General features: G+C 35.0%; 3 protein-coding genes across 4 annotated transcripts; 2 read left to right on the forward strand and 1 right to left on the reverse strand.

Annotated features, from left to right (window-relative positions):
- The first annotated feature begins 206 nt into the window (after positions 1-206).
- LOC129871432 (uncharacterized) lies at positions 207-3,155 on the forward strand. 2 transcript variants are annotated; one of them, XM_055946343.1, is made up of 4 exons: positions 207-306; positions 435-648; positions 1,770-1,869; positions 2,819-3,155. In XM_055946343.1, the coding sequence occupies exons 2-4, from the start codon at positions 469-471 to the stop codon at positions 3,073-3,075; spliced, it is 537 nt and encodes a 178-aa protein (XP_055802318.1). In that variant the 5' UTR covers positions 207-306; positions 435-468; the 3' UTR covers positions 3,076-3,155. The 2 variants fall into 2 exon arrangements, with proteins under 2 accessions (XP_055802318.1, XP_055802319.1); XM_055946344.1 differs by having other exon boundaries at positions 209-306; positions 451-648.
- A 1,690-nt stretch (positions 3,156-4,845) lies between these two features.
- LOC129871578 (bifunctional purple acid phosphatase 26-like) lies at positions 4,846-11,114 on the forward strand. The gene is made up of 10 exons (XM_055946535.1): positions 4,846-4,943; positions 6,530-6,742; positions 7,441-7,641; positions 7,927-8,038; positions 8,165-8,391; positions 8,509-8,647; positions 8,967-9,187; positions 9,597-9,718; positions 10,130-10,291; positions 10,756-11,114. Exons 2-10 carry the CDS (start codon positions 6,578-6,580, stop codon positions 10,838-10,840), a joined length of 1,434 nt encoding a protein of 477 aa, XP_055802510.1. The 5' UTR covers positions 4,846-4,943; positions 6,530-6,577; the 3' UTR covers positions 10,841-11,114.
- Positions 11,115-11,559: 445 nt separating this feature from the next.
- On the reverse strand, positions 11,560-20,263 carry LOC129870313 (synaptotagmin-5-like). The gene is made up of 13 exons (XM_055945047.1): positions 19,856-20,263; positions 19,637-19,741; positions 18,618-18,668; positions 18,350-18,470; positions 17,538-17,659; positions 16,759-16,860; positions 16,185-16,259; positions 15,432-15,511; positions 14,882-15,032; positions 14,566-14,796; positions 13,395-13,688; positions 12,751-12,864; positions 11,560-12,073 (listed from the first exon to the last, which is right to left on the reverse strand). Exons 1-13 carry the CDS (start codon positions 19,958-19,960, stop codon positions 11,924-11,926), a joined length of 1,701 nt encoding a protein of 566 aa, XP_055801022.1. The 5' UTR covers positions 19,961-20,263; the 3' UTR covers positions 11,560-11,923.
- Positions 20,264-24,562: the final 4,299 nt, after the last annotated feature.

A 24,562-nucleotide genomic window follows, 5' to 3' on the forward strand; every position in this document is an offset into this window, starting at 1 on the left:
AACGGAATAAAAAGAAAAGTAACAACAATAAATTAAAACAGAGAAAATGGAATTATAAATTATAATATTATGCATTCGATGGCCATTTTAATTTAAAGAGTTTAGGTGAGCGGCTATTTAGGTCAATTCTTCGAATATAATTTAGAGCCCATTTAACTAGAAAGCCCATGGCCCAAAAACTCCTCTTAGCAGGCCTAAATAAACTTCAAATGGACCCGAAATCAAACCTGTTTTCAGTCTCTTAATTGCCGGCCGCTGGAGATCACCGGAGCTCTTCACCGTTCAATTTCTCTACCAAATCAAAATGTGAGTTTAATTCATTGTGATTTTTTACTAATTAGTGTTATCTCGAAGAATTTTTTGAAGATACCCCAAATTGCATTTGAACTAAAAATTCAAAAAAATTTATCAAAAAATAATAATGTTAATTGCAGATTTGAATTGTTGAAGGTAATTTGGAAATTGTTAATGGGCGATATAGCTGATATTGCGAAGGAGAAGAGAGTAGTTTTTTTGACCGTGGGGACAACTTCTTTTGATGCTCTTGTAACAGCAGTGGATACTCCACAAGTTAAGAATGAATTGTTCAAGAAAGGTTACACTGATATTTTGATTCAAATTGGGCGAGGATCGTACATCCCCACAAGGGTAATTCGACGTTTCTCTTGATATTTGATTTTTCCTGTAAGCACATTTGTGGTAAAAATTTCAGCTTTTCAGTTTTTACTATGATTGTGGATCCAAAAATAGAAGAATTAGGGTAGTTGTGGGATGGATAGGATCACTCCTCCCTTTATATGAGGTCTTGAGTTTGAGCCTTGAGAATGAAAAAAAATCCTAGTTCCCCTTTTAGTGAGACTTAAGCGGTGGGAATATGGATTAGTCGAGCCCCAGAATGGGTACCGAACACCGGGAGGAAACCAACAACAAAAATAAAATAGAATGGCAAACCAAGTTGAGTTGCCTAATTAAGTGAAAGAACTATGAGTTAGTGAAATTTTGAGAAATGATGCAGAATTAAGGATTTTGGGGAAAAATGCTGTTTTTTTGGTTTTCTTGCTGTGAAGAAAGTATAGGGTTCTTTTCTTTGGTTATATAACTGAAAAATCTCTAAGGGCCAGTGATACACAGTTCAACACTCGGATAATGGACCCATCCCTCTACCCTTTTCTTCGTATATATCACCATTCGAAACTCGGTGGATGATTGGCCCATCCTTCTACATTTTTCCTCTTAAATACCAGGCTGCTGTAGGAAGGTTTGAACCAGCGATGTTCGCCTAACCCACACATCACATGTTGCTTTCTTACCACGTGTAAGTAAGTCTGCTTAACAAAGACAATTGAAAGTTTTGAAGAATTTAAGTTTGCATGTGGAAGCTTTAATCCTAGTAATGACTAGACCTTAGCGTGCTGAATTATTTAATTAGCTGAGATCCTATATGTGGTTACCAAATCTCAACTTTGTCTTTGAAGGACAATAAAAACGAGTGATTTGGAAAGTGTGATGTGGCATTACATTTAGGTTCTTTTGGGTGCTCGCATCTCATTAAACTTGCGGACTGTATTAGTTTTATGCTTTTTATGTTAGGCTTTGTTGCAATTTGATATGGAATCTCTTTTAAGCCTTCTATAGAAATGGAACACGTGTACTCACTCACTTACACATAACTAACTTTGCAAAATTTACTCGGCTCCCTCGACAATTCTTCTTTGCCCGGTAATAATTCATTTATTTCTGGTCTTTTATATCTTGCTGAATCTTTCCAGTCGACTGCTGAAAATGGTTCCCCAGCTCTGGACTACTTCACATTCTCATCAAGCATAGCTGACTATTTGAACTCAGCATCACTTGTTATCAGCCACGCAGGTAATTCATGGTTGACAGTGACCTTAACTTTATACATTTAAGGGTTCGTTTGGTTTCTGGTTAGAGTTATGCATGTATAGAAATGTAGGAATTAGTTATGGAGGGTTTAGTTATTTCATTTTCATAACTTGTACATGTTTTATTTATGCGGGGTTGTAAAATAATAAACAAACTCCGTACTTGGTGTGCTGAATTTTATACAAAACAACTAAAATGCTACAGGACATGGTATTAGCTATGCTTATTTTAGTACATGAATCACTCCCTTCCTAACCACAACAACAAAACACCACTTACTATATCACGTTGGTACTTTCTGTCGTCATTGTTTTTACGGTCTCCTTGACTTTTTCTTCCTCTATTCTCCATTCTACTCGGATCAGAGCAAGTAGCTTTTCGGATATCATTGTTTCATTAAAATGCGTAGATATTTGCTCTGACTAGGAAAATTAACCCATAGATCTAGATACTAGTTGTATGATGCCAAAGTCCAAAGTGAGCTCTCTCATTGAGATACTTCAAACATTTTCATACTGATCCAATGGTCTCGATAACTAACATAGAATCATTGGGGGGGGGGGGGGTCGGGTTTCCGAGTATGTTGAAAAGTCTCTGTTTTCTTTAACACGTCTATCTGTTGATGTGATTTAACGTCAACCACTGCTTGCAAATGTTTTCAGCTGCTACTGCTAGTGGCCTCATAAGACATATGATTGGCTGAAAAGTTCATGCACTTTGTTTCTGAGCAGAGGCGGAACCAGGAATTGAAGCTTATGGGATCAAGATTTTTGTCCTTTTGAGTTATGATGTTCAAAATTAATAATTTGTAAATAATAAATGAATTGTAGAACTTGTTGCGAATAGGGAAAATAACCGATATTTCTTGTCATTATAGGACTTCAAAACTTGCAATGCTAAGGCTATGTAATCATACATTGGGGTACTGCAGGTTCAGGGAGCATATTTGAGACATTACGACTGGGCAAACCGTTAATAGTGGTAGTCAATGAGGATCTAATGGACAACCATCAAAGTGAGCTCGCAGAAGAACTGGCTGAGAGAAAACATTTGTATTGTGCTTGTCCACAAACATTATACAAGACTATCTCGGATATGGATCCGGGCTCTCTTGTCCCATATCAACCAGGTGACGCGAAACCAGTTGCTGAACTTATTTATAGATATTTAGGTTTCCCAGAGGACTGATGAAACTTATTGTTCTGTAGTTGACATGAAGTGAAGTTCAATTGTATGTGATTTTATAGAGCATAATCTTTATCCTCAAATATTCTGTTATATTTGTTTCTAATGATATTTTATGTGTCTGTGGAACTCTTATAATATGGTACATGCATGCACCAAAGTATGTGCTTTTAACATATGATTTTATGATTTACACTTAGCAATGGTTAATTATATGCATTTTTATCAGCAGCCCGGGCTTCCACGAGATCAAGTTGGAGTGTTTACTTATCAATTTAGACGAAATTGATGTTTTTGGATGCGTACTCTCAAAATTGGAGTGCTTACTTGCTAGCTGAGAGTAAATTTGAGTGTTGTATATGTATTATGCCAAAAAGATAATAGAACAAAGATTAATCCACTAAAAGTATGATAAATGTCTTAAGAAATATTTTCGAGGGCTATTGAAAATAATTTTTCTATCATTGTTATCTTTATAAATATTCTTATCACTAAATTATAGTTAATTAATGTGTCACCTTAATTTATAACTTGATTATAATAAATTAATATAATTTCGTGTAAACATTAGTGCAGAATTATTTTACTTAGCTTGTACACTTCATGTGAGCTACATTATGTATGGGCAAGCTCATGCCTCATATAATTCTTTCTTTTTCAGAGAATATAACAAAGAATATAGTAAAAAATAATAATATCTACTTCCATTTATTATATGAAGACAAAAATTTAAACAATTATTTTAACTTCACGATGGGCAAAAAATTAATAATTATTATATCTACAATAAAAACAAACAGTTTCTTTTAAAAGAAACCAATCTATTGTCAGAATACTTCACAGAGGAAGTCACTTTAAACAACTTCCCATCCCACTGGTATATTAAAATAAATTTAAATTTCAGCACAAAAAAAAAAAAAAAAAACTGGATCTTTAAGTTGGTTGATTTGTACTTGTTGCGATCTGGTTCGGACATCATCGTTATTAAAAAAAAAATCAAATTATATTTCACTCGTTTCAATTTGAGTGTTTTACTACTTCTTTTTTGGGGTCTGTACGATAAAGGGCGTTTCTTTTTATGTTTAGTAAGTTTTTCAATTCTAACATTTTACATGATAAATTTAAGATTACAAAATTTAAAGGATTGTATACATAAAGACCACAAAAATTAAGATTTTTAGGCATAAATTGATTTTAAAGGATAAAATTAAAAACCAGCCAGAGCAACTCGTGTAATTAAATGTATGAAACCCCCTTTGTGATTCATGAGATGTAAGACTTTTCGTCACAAATTTAAATTTAATCGAACATTAATACATATACATATAACATCGGGTCGGAAAAAAGAAGAAGAAAGAGTACACATTTATCCAATAATTGATTGAGACAACACAAATTGATCCAACAAGTTATGCATCACGCTTTTAAATAATTTATGTACTTATGTCTCACTAGACATAAGTTGATTTTAAAAGACAAAAATTAAAGATCAATCTATTTAAAAGGGTAAATCATACAATTAAATATATGATATTCTTTTTGCGTGAGGGAGTCCTTTTAACTCGCCATGTAGACTTTTCGACACAAACTTGAATTTAATCAGATTTTAATACAAATATAGAACATTGAATGAGAAAAAAAAACAAAGAAAGTGACATTCCATCCAATAATTGACTGAGACGACACATTTTGATCCAATCTTGCGCCATATCATACTGCTATCTTTACTCATCATTCTTATTACTACTTATACTCAAAGTTTACTCATCAAATAAGCAATGCTATTTGAATAACAATACCAAAATAAACAGCCTGCCAATATTTTCACTTCAATTCCCTAGCTATCTGGTGATTAATTTCAACTTTTCAAGGTACTTTTCTTTATCACTTTCATGTTGTTCTAATGCAAATTCATGAATTTTAAGTTATATACGCTGACAATATAGATAAAGGGTGGAAGTAGAGGGTTGAAAAATAATACTTCGTCTGTTTTAATTTATTTGTCTGGTTTGACTTGACATAGAGTTTAAGAAAGTAAAAAATGATTTTTAAATTCGGTTTCTTAAACTGAAAATATATTGAAGGTATTATTTTGTAGTCTTAAATATGTCACGTGGAAAGTCAGAATTAAAGAGTTGTCAAAAAAGAAAAGAAACATTCTTTTTGAACGGATTACAAATGAAAGTAAAACAAACAAATTGAAATGGAGGAAGTACTATGTAAATTGGGTAAAAGTGATTTTTTTTTGTTGTTGCATATATACAAAGTTTTTATTCCCTTGTTTGAAAATCTTGGCTCCATCACTGTTAATAGAGATTTTCTTAGTAGTTTAATAAGCGTAGATTAGCTACTACTCCTTCCGTTTCGGAAATAACCTCTCTACATTCACAAGGTAGAGGTAAAGTCTGCGTACATGTCACAGTCCCCCAGACCTGTGGAATTACACTGTATATGCCATTGTTATTTTGATTGGCAGAGAGTTTGATGAGAATGAAAGAATTAAAGATTTTTGAAATTTGTGGTCTAAAATAAGCCGTATGTACTTGTATGGAAAGGATAAGATGAGAAAGTTTAAATTTAAAACATTTCTAAAAATAGAAAGATATAATTTTTTTAGGACAGACTAAAAAGTACGGTGCTATCTGAATGACTTTCAAGTTTAAAGAATTGTGATATTGAAAGTAATTAGAATCTGCATTCAGTTAGCTTGGACTTTGTTTGGTTGGGTGATTGTTAATGTACTGTTACTAAAGAATATTGTTGCATTGTTTTTGAGTTCGTCATACGAGGTGCTTGGAAAGAAAGGTAAAAATCAATAAAATATCGCGTGTTTGGTAATGACGTAATTCTTTTTCCATGGAAAATCATTTTCTGGTGTTTGGTTACAAGTTCAGATAGTCATAAGGAAAATGACTTTCGCACTTCATGTATGTCATTTCACCTTTTTCGTTTTATCCTCTTTTGTTAGTTGTTCCAATAGCCAGAGCTTATGTTGCTCAGACTCTTCAAAAATATATGCATGTCAAATACTCTAAAAATAGTCATTTTTGGAAGATCTGACACCGATGCAACAACATTTTGGAGAGTCCGAGCAACATATATAGGCCATAGGAAGGATAATTCAGGTGATGAGTACTGAGTAGTTTGAGGAATCAAGTGATTATATATTCATCTCATGAATTATTCCTGTATAACTTAAGTGATAGAGTAAACGCTTTTCTATTAGTTGATCAACTGATTTATGTGTCAGATTCCGTTAATATGCTTGATAAGGCATGAGTTCTAGTATCATGAGTGTTTCCTCATCATAGGAACGTGCACGAATTTGATCATTTGTCAACAGACATAGATCTATGTTCACCTAAGCATATACTTTGATTTTTTCTTCTTGTTTAGCGTAAGGTTTGCCTTTCAAATTTCCGCTTTTAATTACTACATTGGTTCTTTCTGGATGCAGTGAATCATTAACTGGTGTCATTGAAATATTTTTACTTGAGAGGAGTCAATGTTGCTTCATCTCTTCTTCTCGTTGTCCGTCTTTTTGACATTGATAGACAACGGGAATGCTGGTGTAACTAGTTCATTTATTCGTAACGAGTTTCCAGCTATCGATATCCCTCTTGAAAATGAAGTATTTGCAGTTCCTAAAGGTTACAATGCTCCACAGCAAGTAAGTTACTTTACCTTTGTTTTGTTTGATCTTCCACACAACAATATATCTATGAGGAAGTGTGCTTTCGTGTAATGTCTTTGTGAACTTGATATAATATATTCAATTCGAGTAGCACGATTTAATAGCTCAGTGTCAACTTGAATTTGTGTATGACAATTGTTGTCCTGGCCTAGGTCCAACTGTTAAGGTATTGTCTGCTTTGGCCTGATCCCCACCTCTAGGATTTGGGGCCTAAAGGTTTTGTTCCCTTGGGAATTTAACCAAACAACGTCTCAACTGTTGAATCCTGAACTTGTCTTTATATGACCACTAAGCCTACTAACTTTCCCGTTCCTTTTTGGTATGGGATTTGCCTAAGGCAAGTGTTGCGGAAGATCATGGGATAATTAGCACACAATCAAAACAAAATAGTGAAGAAAATATAACACAAATTTAATGAGGTTTGGCCAAGCCTAGTCATCGGGGCATTTGGCAAAAAAAAACCTTTCGAGTTCAACCTCCAGTGGTTCGTGGGCTGTTACAACTATGTAGGTGATGATGAAATACATTGTAATATCGACAACTGTACTCATAATCTTCGAGTGCAACGTTTTGTCAACTGTGGATAAAATGCAGTTTCTTATGCTACAAGTTTTTTCGAGAAAACAATGTGTTTGCGTGTCATCTTAAATGCTAATAACTTCATTCTACTATAGGTGCATATAACACAGGGTGACTATGAAGGAAAGGCTGTAATAGTCTCATGGGTCACACCTGATAAACCGGGGTCTAGTCAAGTACGTTACGGATTATCTGAGGGAAAATATGATTTTACAGCTAAGGGATCATTCACAAACTACACATTCTACGACTACAAGTCTGGATATATACACAAGTGCTTTCTTAATGGACTTCAGGTAATGAAAAATCTTCGTTTTCTAGTTTTGGACAAGGAAAGAATCGCCATGTCATCTCTTCGTCTAAATGTCATATACATCATGCTATTGTATTTGCATAAAGCATATAGTTCAATTCACCGTTAAATTAAACTGTACATACAAGGTAGATGATAAATTCCTTGTTGAAAATCCTGCCTCCGCCACTTATAACATATATGGACATCACAGAATTGTTCCGTGATGTTTTAAATGCTATCCTCAATTTTCTATCTAGTTTGACAAAAATTTTACCTCTGATTTTAGTATGACACGAAGTATTACTATGAAATCGGAAATGGTGACTCTGCTCGAAACTTTTGGTTTGAAACTCCTCCAAAGGTTGATCCAGATGCTTCATACACATTTGGCATCATAGGTGAGTAGTTTATATATTTCATTTCCCATTTTTCTGAATTATACTTTACCACATAATGACGTTTGTGCACATCTGAACTCTTATCGGGATGTATCATTATTAGAGTTTGTGTGTTGTTCTTTCCAGGTGATCTCGGACAAACATATAATTCTCTTTCAACTCTTCAGCATTACATGAATAGTGGAGCTAAGAGTGTCTTATTTGTGGGAGATCTATCTTACGCGGACAGATATAAGTATCATGATGTTGGAGTCCGTTGGGATTCATGGGGACGTTTTGTTGAACCAAGTACAGCATATCAACCGTGGATTTGGAATACCGGGAATCATGAGATAGAATATATGCCATATATGGTGAAGTCCTGCAACACAGCTAAAGTTCATATGTTTAACATAGTGTTAGTTTCCTGCTATATGCAGAAAAACAGCAATGTTTTAAATATTTTTGACTGTTTTTCTTATTTTACACAGGGAGAAGTAACTCCGTTCAAGTCGTATCTGTACAGATATCCAACGCCATATCAAGCTTCAAACAGTACTAGCCCTCTTTGGTATTCCATCAGGAGGTCGTCTGCTCACATAATTGTGCTGTCAACCTATTCTCCTTTCGGTAATTTATCCGTTCTTGTTTCATGATTCTTGTTGCTTCCATCGTAGGCTATTTTGACCTTGTCCATGTGAGGTACTAGTTGAGAACATAATAAAGTAAACAAAAACGTGTTCTCTATAAGACACACACTTCAACATGGTATCAGACCACACCACTCATTATTAGAAAAAATTTCCACATACTTGGCCCACGAGGGAAGAAAGAATTAGGCCTGCAAGTGAGAGCGTGTTGAGAATAGAATCAAGTAAATAAAGTAGTCTTTCTTGATTTTCTTAAATGCGACACAACCAACAAACTCACAATGTCTTTTCTAATGCAGTAAAGTACACACCTCAATGGAAGTGGCTGAGAGAGGAATTTAAAAATGTGGACAGAGAGAAAACTCCTTGGCTTATAGTCCTTATGCATGTTCCTATCTACAATAGTAATGTAGCTCATTTCATGGAGGGAGAAAGTATGAGATCTGTCTTCGAAGCATGGTTTGTCGAACACAAAGTTGATGTGATCTTTGCTGGTCATGTCCACGCCTATGAACGATCAGTAAGTCACTTCATTTCATTGTACTGGCTTTTCTACTCGTCCGAGAACAAAGAAATAAAGGAGAAAAAATATGTGATACTCCCTCTGTTCAATTTGTTTGTCTGATTCTGACTTGACGCAGAGTTTTAGAAAGTAACGAGTACTTTTGAATCTTGTGATCTTAAGCTAAAGATACGTAAAATGTACAAAAATGTCCTCTAATCTAGTAGTCTTAAACATGTCATGTGGAAAGTTAGAATTAAAGAGGAATTATGAGTTGCCAAAACAGGGAGTAGACATTCGTTTTGAAATGTATTAAAAAGGAAAGAAAGACAAACAAATTGAAACAGAGGAAGTATATATCTGAAGTATGAACATTTCCTTCTTCTAAAGGTGACATCTGCTAAAAAAAGTTCTTTTTCTTTTCCAGTATCGCATATCAAATATACGCTATAACATCTCGAGTGGTGATCCTTATCCCGTACCTGATAAAACAGCTCCAGTTTACATAACTGTTGGTGATGGAGGAAATAAAGAAGGTCTTGCTTCAAGGTAAGTTACATGTTATTGCAAAACATCGCTAGTGAATGACATTACAATGCGCTCACTAGATTAATAAACTAGGTTCATCTCGAGTACATGAATTTACTCGATCCATTTATTAGGAAATTTAATGAAATTATGAAGGGGATACTTGGAGCAACGCTCAAGTTGTCCCCATGTAACCTATAGGTCATGATTTTCGAGCCGTGAACTCAGTAACTGACTCTTGCATTAGTGCATACTGCCTACATCATACACTCCCTAGTGGTGCAGCCCTTCCCTGGATCCTGCATAAATGTGTGATGTTTAGTGCAACGTACTGCCCTTTTTCTACTCTTGTCGTATTATGTGCTTCAACTACCTTATAACTTCTTAAATCGCTCTAGAACTATAGATTTTCATTTGTTTATTTTTTTGCAGATTTAGAGATCCTCAACCAGATTACTCTGCTTTCCGCGAATCGAGCTATGGCCATTCTACGCTAGAGATTAAGAACAGAACACATGCATTCTACCATTGGAACAGAAATGACGATGGAAAGAAAGTTAAAATCGACTCGTTCGTGTTACACAATCTGTACTGGTAAGTATGATCTTCCTACCTTTGCAGAAAAAAATTTCATCTGGAAAATTTGTATTGAATTTTCCTTTTACCAAGCAATAGCAGATTGATAAGACTTGTTTGCTGTTGAGTCAGCCTATTCTAGTTCGCCTTAATTAAATAACACAACGTGCATTAACATATATTCACAGACGATACTATATATTAACTTGTTATAACAGATAAACTGTCTTATTTTAACCCACTTTGTGTATACGTCGTCATTCTACTAGAACAATCAGCCTATTCTATTTCGTCTTGAATCTAAGTAATGCAACATGTATACACATAAGTCTTATAGTCTTTTTAACATACTGTAGTACTGTCTTATTTTCCAAGAGCTAATCTCGCTTACTATGGACGAATATCAGTAGCTATCATTTAGGCGAATTCTTTTACATTGTCAGTATATAAAGGTTAAACTCACGCGATTTATGGTCATGCAGGGGAAGGAATCATCACCGGATAAAGTTGAACAAAAATCGTCTCCGTTCAATCATTTTAAACAGGGCTTCAACTGCACAACTGTGAAAACATATTTCTGCAACTTACTCTCAACTTAGTTGCAGTTTTATGGCCATAGATCATTATCCCATTGGTAACTAATTAGCTTGAAAATCTATTTGCTTTCTTTGACTATTTGGATAATTACTTGAGTCGAGGGTTTATCAGAAATTGTCTGTGTGCACACTACCTTCCCCAGACTCAATCGTGGAATTACACTGAGTATGTTGTTGGACTATTTGGCTAAATTTCCACCAAATAATGATCATTCAAATAAAAGATTGTGCTGTTTATTTCATCATTTCAGTTTCTGAAGAATAATTTTATTTGAATATTCACAATGCACTCACTTCATTTATTTTGTTCTTGTTTTGGAAGATGAATGTACCATCAGAATACTTAAAGACTTGATTAATGATAAGTTAATAAGCTCTCATGGATTTGTAGTTTGTTTTTTTTTTAGAAAAATTTTACTCACTATCAAAGGTTGTGGTGGAGCATTAAATACTCATCCACCCTTAACAAAAAGTCTCGAATTTGAACCATGAATATGAAGTCTCCTTTGAGGAGCATTTTACCCCTCCTAAAGTGGGACTTCCCAATGTGAATACAAATTAGTCAAGCCCTAAAGCAAGTACCGGTGGGAAACCCAAAAAAGAGTTTGCCTTTTAGATAACATGATCCATCACACTTCAACATGGTATATAGGTGGCGGAGGTTCCTAGTTCGAGTTTATATGCCAATCATTATCAAAACAAAGAAGATTCACATGCTTAGCCCATTAAAAACGAGTTTCTGCTCACACACAAATAAAAGTGTGCTCAGATAGTCACACACTTCAACAAATGAAAAATGGCCATATAGCCAAGGATATTAGTGAGTTGCTAATAGTACATAATAGCTTAAACTTGAAAAATTACCCCCATTTTTATTCTTGTCCAGCTTCTCTTCAAAAGTTTCACAGCTTTACAGTATCTTCTGCTTTTAATAAATCATGTACAGAAAATATTCGATTATACGTGCTGCCGTTCCCAGTCAATTAGGGAATCAAAGAAACTTTACTTCCCTGTACAAAACTAACAAGATAATAAAACTCAAGTTTGATGTTCATCATTGGTAGTCCCTGTATATTGGCTGTGGATTCCATTTGAGATGCAAGTTCAGTTTCCCTGATTTAGCCTCCGCTAATTCATACGTGTCTTTGTATTCACCTTCCATAATAACCCTCGTTAAAGTCAGAATGCATTTTCCCATGAAATCCTGTGAAAAAAGTTGGAAGAATTCGAAATGAATGAATTCTATAATCAGGAAATAAGATATGACAAGGGTACTCTCCAGAATTTATATATACTCGCACATAGGGGGTGTTAGATGAGCGAGTTAGGCTAAATTTAGGTGGGTCAAAATGTGTTGCCCGCTCAAAAATCACTTGGCTGAGATGGGCACGATCAAGATGAGCTAAACAATGGATCATAGCCCAACACAACTTATACATTCCATAACCTTATACTTTTAAAAAGTCAAACACAACTTACGCAGTTCCACATCTAGTACTCCCTCCGTTCCAACTTATATGACGCAATTTGACTCAATACGGAGTTTAAGAAAAAAAGAGACTCTAGAAATTTGTGCATCTATAAAAGCTTCTGACAAATAGTAAAATGGAAAGTTTTAAGTCAAATTATTTCCAAATACAGAAATATAATCCTTTTTAGAATGGAAAAAACAAGGAAAGGGTGAATGTAACCAATTCAAAATTTTAGAAAAGCGCTCACGTAATGAGTTACTTCAGCTAAAGGAAACATCACATCGACAAATGTTGGTGTATGGAAAGATACTTAAGATGTTAAACAAGTGCTTAATGATATATTGCGTGAGGACCAAAAATAGTCACGGGATAATCATATGGAACTTATTTAAGGGGCAGATACTCTTACCTTTCCAAATGTGTCATGGTCCCAGACTTCCAGCATTAGCATATCATGTAATCCGTCCTCAACAACAAAGTCAAAAGTCTGATTCCATACTGGATTTAGACTTTCATTTACGACCTAAAGGAAAACAGATAATAAGCGTTATATATTTTTTTGGTAAGTGATAATCAGCATCATATAAAATAAAATGAGCTAAAGATGTTACGGTATGGACACTGAAAAATCATATAGACGGCCCTAGCTTCCTTTAGTTTGAGGTGTAGTCATTGTTAGTAACATTCAGCAATATATCTAGTAATGAATGTTGATACTCGAGGTAAATTACTGTGAACAAGAATGATACAAACTTTGTGGTTCCCATAGGCTCAATATTAGTAGAGGTGAAATCAAGATTTGAACCTTATGGGCTCAAGTTCGGTTTTTTTTTCCGGATAAGCTGTTCGAGTTCAGGATTCTACATCAATTCATTTGATTTACTGGGGTTGAAATCAATTATTTGTACTTATCGAGTGTATAATACAGAATCTGAGCCAAAGCTACATAGAAATCATATGCAAAAAAGAGGATCATGGCATACGAAGAAGGAAAGAAATTATTTACTGCATTTATCAAGAAGTCAACAATTATATAATACGAAGAAAGGGTACCCTGGTCTTGTTCTTGAGTTGAGCCTTCTTCATGATCAGCACGACGTAGGGATCAGCCTTCCCCCCTATATCAACTGGGGGCAGGTCATCAGCTGATATCACGGTAATAGAAAGTACCCCTCGTACTATTACCTCTCTTCTATTGTTGATTTCACTTCCGTTTGGACTAGCTTCTTTTCCTTCTGCCGAGTTTTTAAAAACTCTCTCTAATGAAGTCATTGACTCATTCTGGGCAAAAGGGTTACTTAGCCCATTGTTCATGCCATTCGGGCAGTACAATAGTTCCAAGTGCACCTAACCAAAGAAATGAGAACAGTTAACACATCAAGCACAGAGACTATTCTATGTGTTCTGCTCACAATTTACAACAATAACAACAAATCGAGTGTAATCCCACAAGTGAGGTCTGGAGAAGGTAGGATGTACGTAGACCTTACCCCAACCTTTGCGGGGTAGAGAGGTTATTTCCGGTACACCCTCAGCTCAAAAGAAGTGTAGAGAAATCATGATAGAAAGGAAAATAACGACAACAAAATACACAGTTTCAAGAGACAAATAAATAATAGAGATTAGCCGTGCTCTGGAGCTACAAGGGAAAGGAAATCACTGCCAGTAAGTTCACAAAGTAGGACTAAAAGATGGCAACCGAGACTGCTATAATGCACTATATGATCTACGTTCTGCAGGATATGTAACCCCTCCCCCCGTGGTCTTCCTGTCTAATGCACTCGGTGGATCAAGATCATGGCATTAAGAATATAATGAGTAGGAACAAACTCGTACTATTCACAGGACAATTGGTGCCACCAGTGCCGGAGCCAGGATTTTCAGTGAAGGGATGCAAAATATAAAGAGATAAACACACCAAGAAGCCAAGGGGATTCAACATCTATTGCATATACATGAAAAGTAAAATTGACTTTGTAACACAGTGTAATTTACTAGCGAAGGGGTTCGGATCCTCCGGCTCCGCTGCTGGGTGCCACTCATTTTGAACAGTAAAATGTTGTTTGATTTAATTATTGCTGAAAAATCATTAGATTTCGAACATTATGATTCTGTGCATATATTATCCATCAAATTTACTAATACTATGTACGGTATATTTCTAGCTACTACAGTATGGATTTAAACAAGGCCATGGAAAGTAAACAGGAATTGGAGTCATCACCTGGCCCCTATTTTTCTGGTCTCTCTGAATCTCCAAATCTTTCACCAACTTCAACCAGATATCCTTCACTTTACCAGGCTCAAGCTCATTCAAACGGATATGGGCACATCCAATTAGTTCAGCTGACTGAAGCCCTTCATCGTCATAGATTTTTACCACCAAGTGTTGTGTCAATGGATCTTCGACTACGAACTCAAAATGCTCATTCCATATTGGATTCAAATCATTGTTCTGAAAAAGAACATTGATTACTTTAATCTTAACTTGATCAAATAAATTAAAGAAACTTTTCCAAGGAAACAAATGAATAACTTACAATTATTTTGCTCTTCTTCATTCTATCTCGTAAAGGGCGTACGTATAATACAGCGAAAGGATCCGATTTTCCAATAATGTCTTTGTTTGTTAACTCCTTTGCTTGAACAAGTTTCACCTCCAATACTCCGGTAGGCTTCATTTCAAGGTCACTGGTAAACAAGAAAATAGAATGTTGAAATTAAGCAGTTGCCAATCAAAATCTAGATGTTTAACTTGTCTTTTCAGTTAAAACACAGAACGCAGAGGCATCTACTAGAACTTGCTTTTACAGATCCAATCAAAACATGAGATAATTACAAAATTGCGTGAGATAACATTTTGACTTCCCTAGCTCAATGCAAAATGAATGGAAGTCCGACACAAGTTGAGGGGATTAATCTCCAAAACTTAATCCCAATTCTGCTTTTGGAAATCTTATATTTGAGGGTCCTTCGGAGGTTCAACGAGAAGTTAAATGTGTTCGATTGGACCAACATTGGGGCAGCCCAAAGATGAACTGGGTCAGTGAAACCAAGATGGTTCAAAGAATCAATTGCTAATATCAATACCTATAATCCCCAGGTAAAATGGGAATAACTTTTCGAACTGGCCAGGTGATTGAATCTTCAACAGCGTCCCGGATGGTTCCCTGGAGAAATAAATTCATTTTAGTACACCTAGAATGTAGTAAATCATAACTAACATGCGTTAAGTGTTCCATTTTATGACTGCATAAAAAAATTCAAGTTCATGCAAACAACTCAAAGCAGCAAATCCGTTGTTCCTCTCTTTTCTCGAATGAGAATAGTCTTAGAGAATGCACCAAGAAACAAAAGAATTGTTGTTCGAAAGTTTTCACTCAACACTCCTTCATTCTCATAAATGTATTTGTCACTTCAAGTAAATGCCGTTATCCATATTGAAATATAGAAGATTTAGGCAAGTTCAAGACAACATAGAATGTTTACCAAAGAAACATGAGAAATAGTTTTATCTTGTTTACAGGTCGTGAATCAAGCTCCCGAATTTCCTAAACAAGGATGAAAATAACCACTACAAAAACACCCTATTCTTGTAGTTATAACACTAAGCCACTACTTAAAAATTTCAATTCTTTCTGTTCCTTCCGTTCTCTTTTGAGAAAGAATAAGGGAAAACAAAATAAGGCTTGGCTACGCCAGCCAAATATCCACGGCATCTGTAGGCCTTCGCTACATCTAACCAACTTTATCAATAACAATTACATCCACATCAAACTGCATTGGTTGTTGTGGAAGAATAGCACAACAGAGAAATAGATAAGTGGTAAAGTTCGCCCAAACCTCAATTGCATCAGAAAGGCCAGGAATTGCTGTCATGTCACCACCAATTACTTTAAGAGTAAAATCCAGCTTTTTCTGCAAACAAAGAAATTATTTGTCAATTTTCCTATAGAGTTTAGGTGTGAGATATGCACGCGGGTAGCCTTGTGCCCTTGTCCACATGAGAGTAAGTGCCATCTGCACACACACGGGAAATGTAGAACTATGACAGTAGGTGCACCTTCTCCCTCTGGTCTTGCTTGAAGTATATAAGTAGTCGAGATTTTTTTATATATATATATAAATGTACATTTATATTAAGTCCACACCTGTTGCAACAATGAGTTGTGGGTGTAGTGATCAGCACCCACTGACTTATTTTAATTCAAAACAAAAGAAATAGCTTAAATTTCATTCATGGATTGTGTAATTAGTATGCTTAATTTCCTTTTTTATTTCAAGTATCAACACGATGCTTAAATTGTTTAAGGGTAAGTATCAATAACATGCTTAAATTGATTTCTGTGCATGTATGTGCATAAAGTGATACACAGGCAAATGAAAGATAAAAGAAAAATTGAGGTTTATACAACACCTTCTGCCTTAGAGAATAACATACAGCTCCGAAGCAAGGAAACTCATCAACAAGTGGCCTGAAGATGAGCCTGAAAATACCAGTAAACCCGATGTTTTTCACCTAAGCGAAAGGAGAACAATAATCACAAAGTTATAATCAGATTCATAAGAGTTGGAACATAGCAAGATGCAAGTATTTTAGGAACTAAAATAGAAATTTGTGTGGATAAATTACTAGTACTAGCGTCTTCATTTCTTCACTCTTACAGCGAGCAACTCTTTTAGATTACTATTAAGGGCGTATTGCAGGGAATATAATGACATTAACTTTTCATTTTGTGCTCAGTCCAAGAAAAATACATAAGCACGAGCATGTCCATGCAAATCATATGGGATAACTTGCAAGTGTAAGACACAAATACAGACTAGTTAAGCTGAAACAGTTGTTTGTTCCCCTTTTCAACAAGCTCTTATAGAAAACATAATTCGATAAGTCCAAGCTCTTTCAGAAACAATAAATGCAGGCTTGAGGACATCAAGTAAAACCATTGTGTCTTTCAATTTGAGTATTCACAGAGATAAAAGCAAAATTCGCATCTCAGCATAAATTAGGACCATATCATGTGAAGCAGTTAAAGTATGTGGCACAACTCTGAGGTGAAAGTATGTTGTTCAAACTCTTCAAAATGTCAACGGGTGCGTGTCACATACTCCAAAAGTAGTGCAATTTTGGAGAATCCAACACGGGTGCGGCAACATTTTTGGAGAGTCCAAGCAACATATGGTGAAACTAATTACCTGTACTGGTAATGCTACACCAACATAAGTCTTGATATCGAGTATTATGCTTGGATTCCCATCCCATTGCATCTCTAATTCCATAGTAATACCCTCACTTCCATCTTCAATAATAGAAATCCCTGCAATGACATATGTATGAAATCAAACCTTTGTTAAATATCATGTGATTCATCCTCACAAGAAGTTTCTTTTATTAAGGACTAATTGACATGAGACAATAGAATAGCTCTTTTAGGTTTGGATATCTTTTATACCATCTGTTTCAAATTATTTGTTACATTTTGACTTCTCAAGAGGCTATAAATGGCAGGGAAATGTTATGCGACTTTTTTTTTTCCGGTGGTGGTGTCCGTGCAGGGAAATGTTATGCTACTCCAAATATAAGCATGCCAAAAGAACTAGAGGAATAAGTTCTTTCATATGTATAAGTGACTCCTAAAACTTTTAGGTAGTACAATATAGAAGAGCCTTGAATAGCTAAAGAAACTAAGACACGATCAAAGTTTTTTGACAGATAAAAACTTATATGGTCTCGGGCAAAGAAACTAAGACACGATCAAAGAGGGAGGAGGGTGTTGGATATGCCACATCGGTGGGCATGTAGTCCTTTGGCCTCCTTATATGGTATCGGGCAATTCTCAACTCTTGAGCTAACTTTGGGGTTGAATTAGGCCTGAGGTACATTTCTTTAACAAATAACAATAAGTGATTACTTGACCGTGAATATATATACACATACAAACAAATAAAGCTAAAACACTGGAACGTATTGCGACACATGAGGCATGTTATGCCAGACCTCATCTAACCTGTGAATTGTGGAGCAACTGTACCAAGAGTGAACTTTGAAAATTTCAACGACGCCAAAATCACAGGCCTATATTGTTCCAAAACTGGCTCCACATTTGATTTTACTAGTTCTGATGCTGCCTGAATTACCATATACCCATACCGATAAAATCAGTAACAAAGAAGTTCCAACAATCAGAATTTAGAAAAGAAAAAGGGAAAAAAATGGAAAATTGCAGAATTGCAATAGAGTGGAAAACTAAACAATGTATAGACATTGAACCTAACCTCATCCACATATGGCCAGATCTTTTCAAGATGAGAATTAAGCCACGTCAACTGTAAGAATAAAATTGAAAACTTTAAAAGGTCATTTCCTTTGCTCTCAACAAACCAAATCTCAACATGTATGCTAGATAGACATTAAACAAAGTCCATAAAGGGAAAATCTTGTAACCAAAGACCACAATTTGAACCATAATGCGCTTATTGAATCTCAATGATCATATATGGTCAATATGTGCCCCCAAAACAAAAAAGGACACTAATGTTGTGTTGGGTATAACAGGAAATATTTTCCGAAATTCCATTTCCAAAAAACAAAATACTTATTTAATGATTTTGGTTGCCAGAAAATATGTTCTAGGGAAAACATTTCCACCAGAAAGGAGCAAACGATTATCTCAAATATAGCCATGCCATTATTATCCGTCTTTAATACTCATCTATATTTCATCAAAAGTACTATCCAAAAAAAAATTCTTTGATAAGTGTTGTATCCGGGCCAACTTTCCCGCACCTCGACTAATTCCACGGAATAACTACCACATCCTACTAGCAACAGGCACCAGGTAACTTTATCCACCAAGACTAGGACACATAGGAAAAAATCACCAAGTGTTTTTTTGTCGATCCATTTCATTGACCACTAGGTCACACCCTTGGATTGCACTATCCAATTTGCTAACCCAATCTTCAATAATGTCTTTTTCCAAAAAGATATTCCATTCACCAATCAAACACGAAAAAACATTTTCCAAAAAATGAGTCATTTTACACATTTCTGAAAATTGACTTCCGTCCTACTAGAGGCAGAGCCACTACGTTAGCTATGGGTACGCCAGAACCCAGTACATTTAGCTTAAACCCTATATTTGTGCTAAAATATTCATTTGATATGTATAAATAGTCTTTTCTGAAGCCCAACAAAGCAAAAGGAAATGTCGTCTAGAACCCATAAACTAAAAATTCCAACTCCACCTCCACGTCATACCAAACACATACTAAAGAAAAGTTAAAGACTTCACCTTTTGCTGATTTGAGAAAACAACCCAAGAAGGGTGTTGTTCTGGAGTGAAGATTTTTCTTGAATCATCCACTGTCATTCTAGCAAATGCAGCAATTCCACTAGCCTTTACAATTCAACCAAAAAAAAACAACATAAATACAAAAAACACCAGAAATGGAAAAAACTAAAGTTCCAAAAAAATTGAAGTAAAAAAAGGTAAAGACTTTAGTTGACTAACCAGATCAGTACGTTTTTTGGATCTAGCATTTTCAGATTTCACAAAAGCAACTATTATAGCAAGTCCAAATGCTATTCCAAACACAACCCCTAAAACAAATGACATTTTTTTTGAATCCCCTCTTCCTTGTTCAATATTTTTGTGAGATAATAAAGTGAAAAAATGTTGAAAAGATCTAAAAAGGTGAGATTTTGAATCTGTTTTTGCAGTTTTCTTCTTGTGGGGTTTTCCTAACAGATGAATTCTTGAAAAAAAATTACATCTTGAGATTCACTGAAACTTAAAATTATTGGGAGAAGTACTCAAAGGTGGGATTTTTAATCTGTTTTTTGGAGTTCTCTTCTGGTGGGGTTCTTCCAACAGGTGAATTCTTGAAAAAAAAAATATATATCTTGTGACTCAATGAAAGGTGAAAAATGTATTGAAAGGTAAGACTTTGAATTTTTTTCTGGTTTTTTCTTTTTGTGGTTTTTTTTAGAGTTGAATTCTTGAAAAAAAACATATATTCTTCATTTTCAATTTGTTTGTCTAATTTTATTTGATACAAATTTAAAAAGAAAAAAAAAACTTTAAATTTTATACTCTTAAAATATCTTTTAAACAAGTCACGAAAAATATTAAAATTAAAAACTTATCGAAATAAAAAAGCAATACAAGTAAAGAAGAATTTTCAGTCTTATGATTTTAAATTTAATTTATATAAAAATATATATCAAAATATCTTTAATTTTGTGATTTTAAATATATTAGTGAAAGATTAAAATTAAAAAGCTATCAAATTTTTTTTTTTTAAAACAAACTAAAAAATAAAGTAAAACATATAAATTAAAATGAAAAAAATATTTTTAAAATAATTAAAAAATAACGAAACAAGCAAATTAAAACGGCAAAAAATATATTTATAGAGATAAAAGTTAAATTATTATTTTTTTCAATTTTCTTTCTTGTTATAATCAAAGCTAAAAACGGCCATAACCAGACAAAGATACTTTTATTGTTTTCCAAGTGTCCAAAGTAAAAATTAGGAAAAAAAAAGAGGAGGAATGTCATTTTCTGATAGGTGAGTCGACTATTAGTGGGTCAAAAATTATAGCCAATTATATTTTGCCATGTGTCAAATTATGTGAAGTTTTAATTTGGCAGGTAAATTGTTCGCACTTCGCGCCGGTGTTAGTTACGTCTTATTGATTTTGCTGTTTTAATGCAAATTTAGTGTTAATGCATTATCATTTTTTTTCTCGGTACACGCCTGTGAATTTAGCCGATTAGGCTTTAAATGGTTGAGTCTGAGTAAGTCGAGTTAATTTAAATTTCATTCGTTATAAAATTATCTGGACATCCTAATAAATTGTATTTTTCCGTCCATTTCTTTGTAGGATTCCACTTCGTTGCATATCATTTTTTCGATCCAACAGTAGCATGGTGAACAGTAGCATCTAATTGATTTCTACACTTGAGTATTTTGCGAGTTGCACCAATCTTAATTACGCTCCACTATTTGTATACCAAGCTATAGATCATACGACTCTATGTAAAAGGGCCCTCATTGATGCAGTTTGTAGGCAGCCATGTTAGGTATTGTATGATGGTACATGGTTTCTCTGCATAGAGTTGGCGGGCTTCAACTATGCACATGAAGCAGCTGTTTCCATAGTATTTTTGGTATGATATTGAGTTATTCATGGTCATAGATACAAATTAACTTTCATATTCTTTCTTATAAAATATCTGTTCCCCATTTTTTTTTATTCCTTAAAAGTTTTGCTTCTTTCTATTTCAATGGTCCTATCACTGTAAGTATCTATTATCACAGGCAATCTCTCCTCTAAATGTTTTCACGAAATATAAAAACGTACTTATTCAAATAGAAGGAAACAATGGGTGCTCTATCCATACCTCAGACATGAGAAGATACAATCAACACTGGAAAAAATGATCCGTGCAAGCTATTGTTTCTTTGATCGTCATTCCAAACACACCACAAAGTAGACATAGCTTCAATCGTTTTCATAATTAATTAGAAGAATAATGTTTATGAAATGGTGAAAGGAGATGTCATAATACATAAATAAACAATGATAGCTCTTATATAAGTTTGATGTGCTACAATCTATAAGGTTTTTGCACTCTTTAACTCTAATGGCTTCTTTCAATTAAATTATCATTGAGATTGGAGGCTCTTGATTCCTGAATTCAACGTTTTGTTCTTGTGGAATACTCTTGAAGAGCATGAGTTCATGAAGAGATTTGTATAATCCCTCTCACAGTTAAATTTTCATATTGACCACAATAGTAAATCAAATTTTTTGACCATTCAGGAGATCTCTGCAAATAACATTCTGCACGATAGAATGAGATTAACATTTATAGATGGAAACCACGTACAACCATTAGAAATTAAGGTAATTAGATATTAAGCAAGTGGATGTTTGAATGGTGGGTGACCTTTTTGAGCATGACGAATCATTTCACACCCATGCTTATAATGCATAACAGTAATTAGTAGGGCAAAATTTGCATCAGTTATTCATTACTGAAGGAGTTCCAGATATATTGATTCTTACATAATAAAACCTTTTACCGCGATGACATATAGGTCTTGATAATTTTATAAAAATCAGGTGCAGCTACTAAAAAATGTAACATATGGTAGAGTTGGAAAGATGTGTACCAGACGATAGTTAATAACATTAACAGAGTTTCTAATAACCAAGCTTTGAAAGGCAAATAAAACTACACTTTTTCCCTGTATTGCTAAATATGCAGTCTTTGTGATGTAGGTACCATATTTGTTTGAAGGTTGTTGTGGAGATCAGTGGAAGAGATGGTGACTGCATTCGACATCCAGTAATAATCCGTAAAGATGGTTTGAGGAAGATGATGAATTCAATTCCGACAAAGTCAGAGAACTAAACTAAGGATCCGGTCACAAAAAGTTGCTTCGTTCTATCTTTAACAATAATAGTTTTGGAAGACGAAAAGGTAATAATGTTTGGGTGAAATAAGAGGAAGAGATGGAGGGCAATTATGAACATTGAAGACGTGAACAATAGAGATTAAGAAGGAGATCATATGGATGTAAGGGGAAGTGCCTGAGGTTTTCCTTGGACGTTTTGTAACGGAAGATATGGGGAAGATAGGTTTGTGCCGTGATTTGGGCAATTAATTGTCAACATTCTGTAAAATTGTGAAATACATTCCTGTTTTTTAGGCTTGGCATGTAGGAAGTATTTCCCATTCACCCTACATCTTTCATTCCTCTACCTTATCCCATTCTTTGCTCTACACGCTCAGTATTCCGCATGAAGAGTCTGACCTGCACCAAGTAATGATATTTCCACGGTCAAATACCCTGTAACACAAAGTCCAAATAGTACAGTGATAGCCACTATGCAAGTGTCCTTAGCTAATCTCCGATTCATGTGCATGTGTTTTGCATACCATCCTTGTTCAATTTTTCTATGTTCATTTGTTACATCAGTGTTTAGTATGTGTTGTATGTTAATATATAAGGTACTTACCTCTAATTTATGTATTTGTAACAGATTCAGCAGTTGTTGCATTGGCTAGGCCGTGTAGAACCTGCTCTATGGTTATGTTTGTAGGCATTGACATTCCATCTCCATCATGTGTCGTCATTTGTATGGCTAGCTATCTGCAGGTCCTTTATTATGAAAATTTATTAATATATTTTTTCCACTTAATGGTACTTTGTAATAACTAAACTGAATGGTAAATGGTTAAGGAATAGCGTAACAGGGTGCTAAAGGAAGTTGGCATCTGTTAAGCTTGAATGGCCACTTTGAATCGTTTGGAGACATGATAATTCTGGGTATTGTGACTCTTGTGCCGATGTTCTTACCTGATGATGTTAGCACTAATAGACCAAATATCAAGATGCGAGATAATTAATCTTATTCCATTGCAGAGGCCTTCAGTTTGGTTTAGATTTCTAAGTAGGATAACCGGATTTCCAACCTTTGGGCTAACACTCACGAAAAACTGGCAAAATCGCTTAATTCCTGTTGCGTCGCCAATAAAATTCCCCTAAACCCCTCTAAACTGCCGTCGGGGATACGGGAGTCGTTCCCCAGGTCGTTACGAATGCTACTATGGAAGAATCCAAGAAAATTCGATTCGGATCCCCGACACCTAAAAAATCTGTGGGCTAACACACACGAAAAACTGGAAAAAATCGCCTAATTTCTGTTGCGTCGCTAATAAAATTTCCCTAAACTCGTCTAAAGCGCCGCTGGAGATACTGGAGTCGTTACCTAGGTCGTTACGGATGCTACTATGGAAAAATCCAAGAAAATTCAACTCAAACCTAAAAATTCTGTGGGCTAACACACACACGAAAACTGACAAAATCACATAATTCCTATTGCGCCGCCAATAAAATGCTCCTAAGCCCCTCTAAAGCACCGCCGGGGATACTGGAGTCATTCCACAGGTCGTTAAGGACGCTACTATGGAAGAATCCAAGAAAATTCAATCCGGACCCCCGGTACCTAAAAAATCTGTGGGCTAACACACATGAAAAACTGGCAAAATCACCTAATTCCTATTGCGTCGCTAATAAAATTCCCATAAATCCCTCTAAAGCACCGCCGGGGATACTGGAGTCATTCTCCAGGTCGTTACGGATGCTACTATGGAAGAATTCAAGAAAATTCAACTCAAACCCCCGGCACCTAAAAATTCTGT

The sequence above is a fragment of the Solanum dulcamara genome, chromosome 10, assembly GCF_947179165.1.
Source record: "Solanum dulcamara chromosome 10, daSolDulc1.2, whole genome shotgun sequence".
Taxonomy (NCBI): Eukaryota; Viridiplantae; Streptophyta; class Magnoliopsida; order Solanales; family Solanaceae; genus Solanum; species Solanum dulcamara.

Excerpts from the sequence above, each read along its gene's own strand:
- LOC129871432 (XM_055946343.1), top strand. The coding sequence starts at position 469 with ATGGGCGATATAGCTGATATTGCGAAGGAGAAGAGAGTAGTTTTTTTG. Across the intron at positions 649-1,769 it reads GATCGTACATCCCCACAAGG|TCGACTGCTGAAAATGGTTC; the intron begins GTAATTCGACGT and ends GAATCTTTCCAG. Across the intron at positions 1,870-2,818 it reads ACTTGTTATCAGCCACGCAG|GTTCAGGGAGCATATTTGAG; the intron begins GTAATTCATGGT and ends GGGGTACTGCAG.
- LOC129871578 (XM_055946535.1), top strand. The coding sequence starts at position 6,578 with ATGTTGCTTCATCTCTTCTTCTCGTTGTCCGTCTTTTTGACATTGATA. Across the intron at positions 9,188-9,596 it reads TCCACGCCTATGAACGATCA|TATCGCATATCAAATATACG; the intron begins GTAAGTCACTTC and ends TTTCTTTTCCAG. Across the intron at positions 10,292-10,755 it reads GTGTTACACAATCTGTACTG|GGGAAGGAATCATCACCGGA; the intron begins GTAAGTATGATC and ends ATGGTCATGCAG.
- LOC129870313 (XM_055945047.1), bottom strand. The coding sequence starts at position 19,960 with ATGTCATTTGTTTTAGGGGTTGTGTTTGGAATAGCATTTGGACTTGCT. Across the intron at positions 12,865-13,394 it reads AACTCAAGAACAAGACCAGG|GTCGTAAATGAAAGTCTAAA; the intron begins GTACCCTTTCTT and ends GTTTTCCTTTAG. Across the intron at positions 12,074-12,750 it reads ACCATGACACATTTGGAAAG|GATTTCATGGGAAAATGCAT; the intron begins GTAAGAGTATCT and ends CTTTTTTCACAG.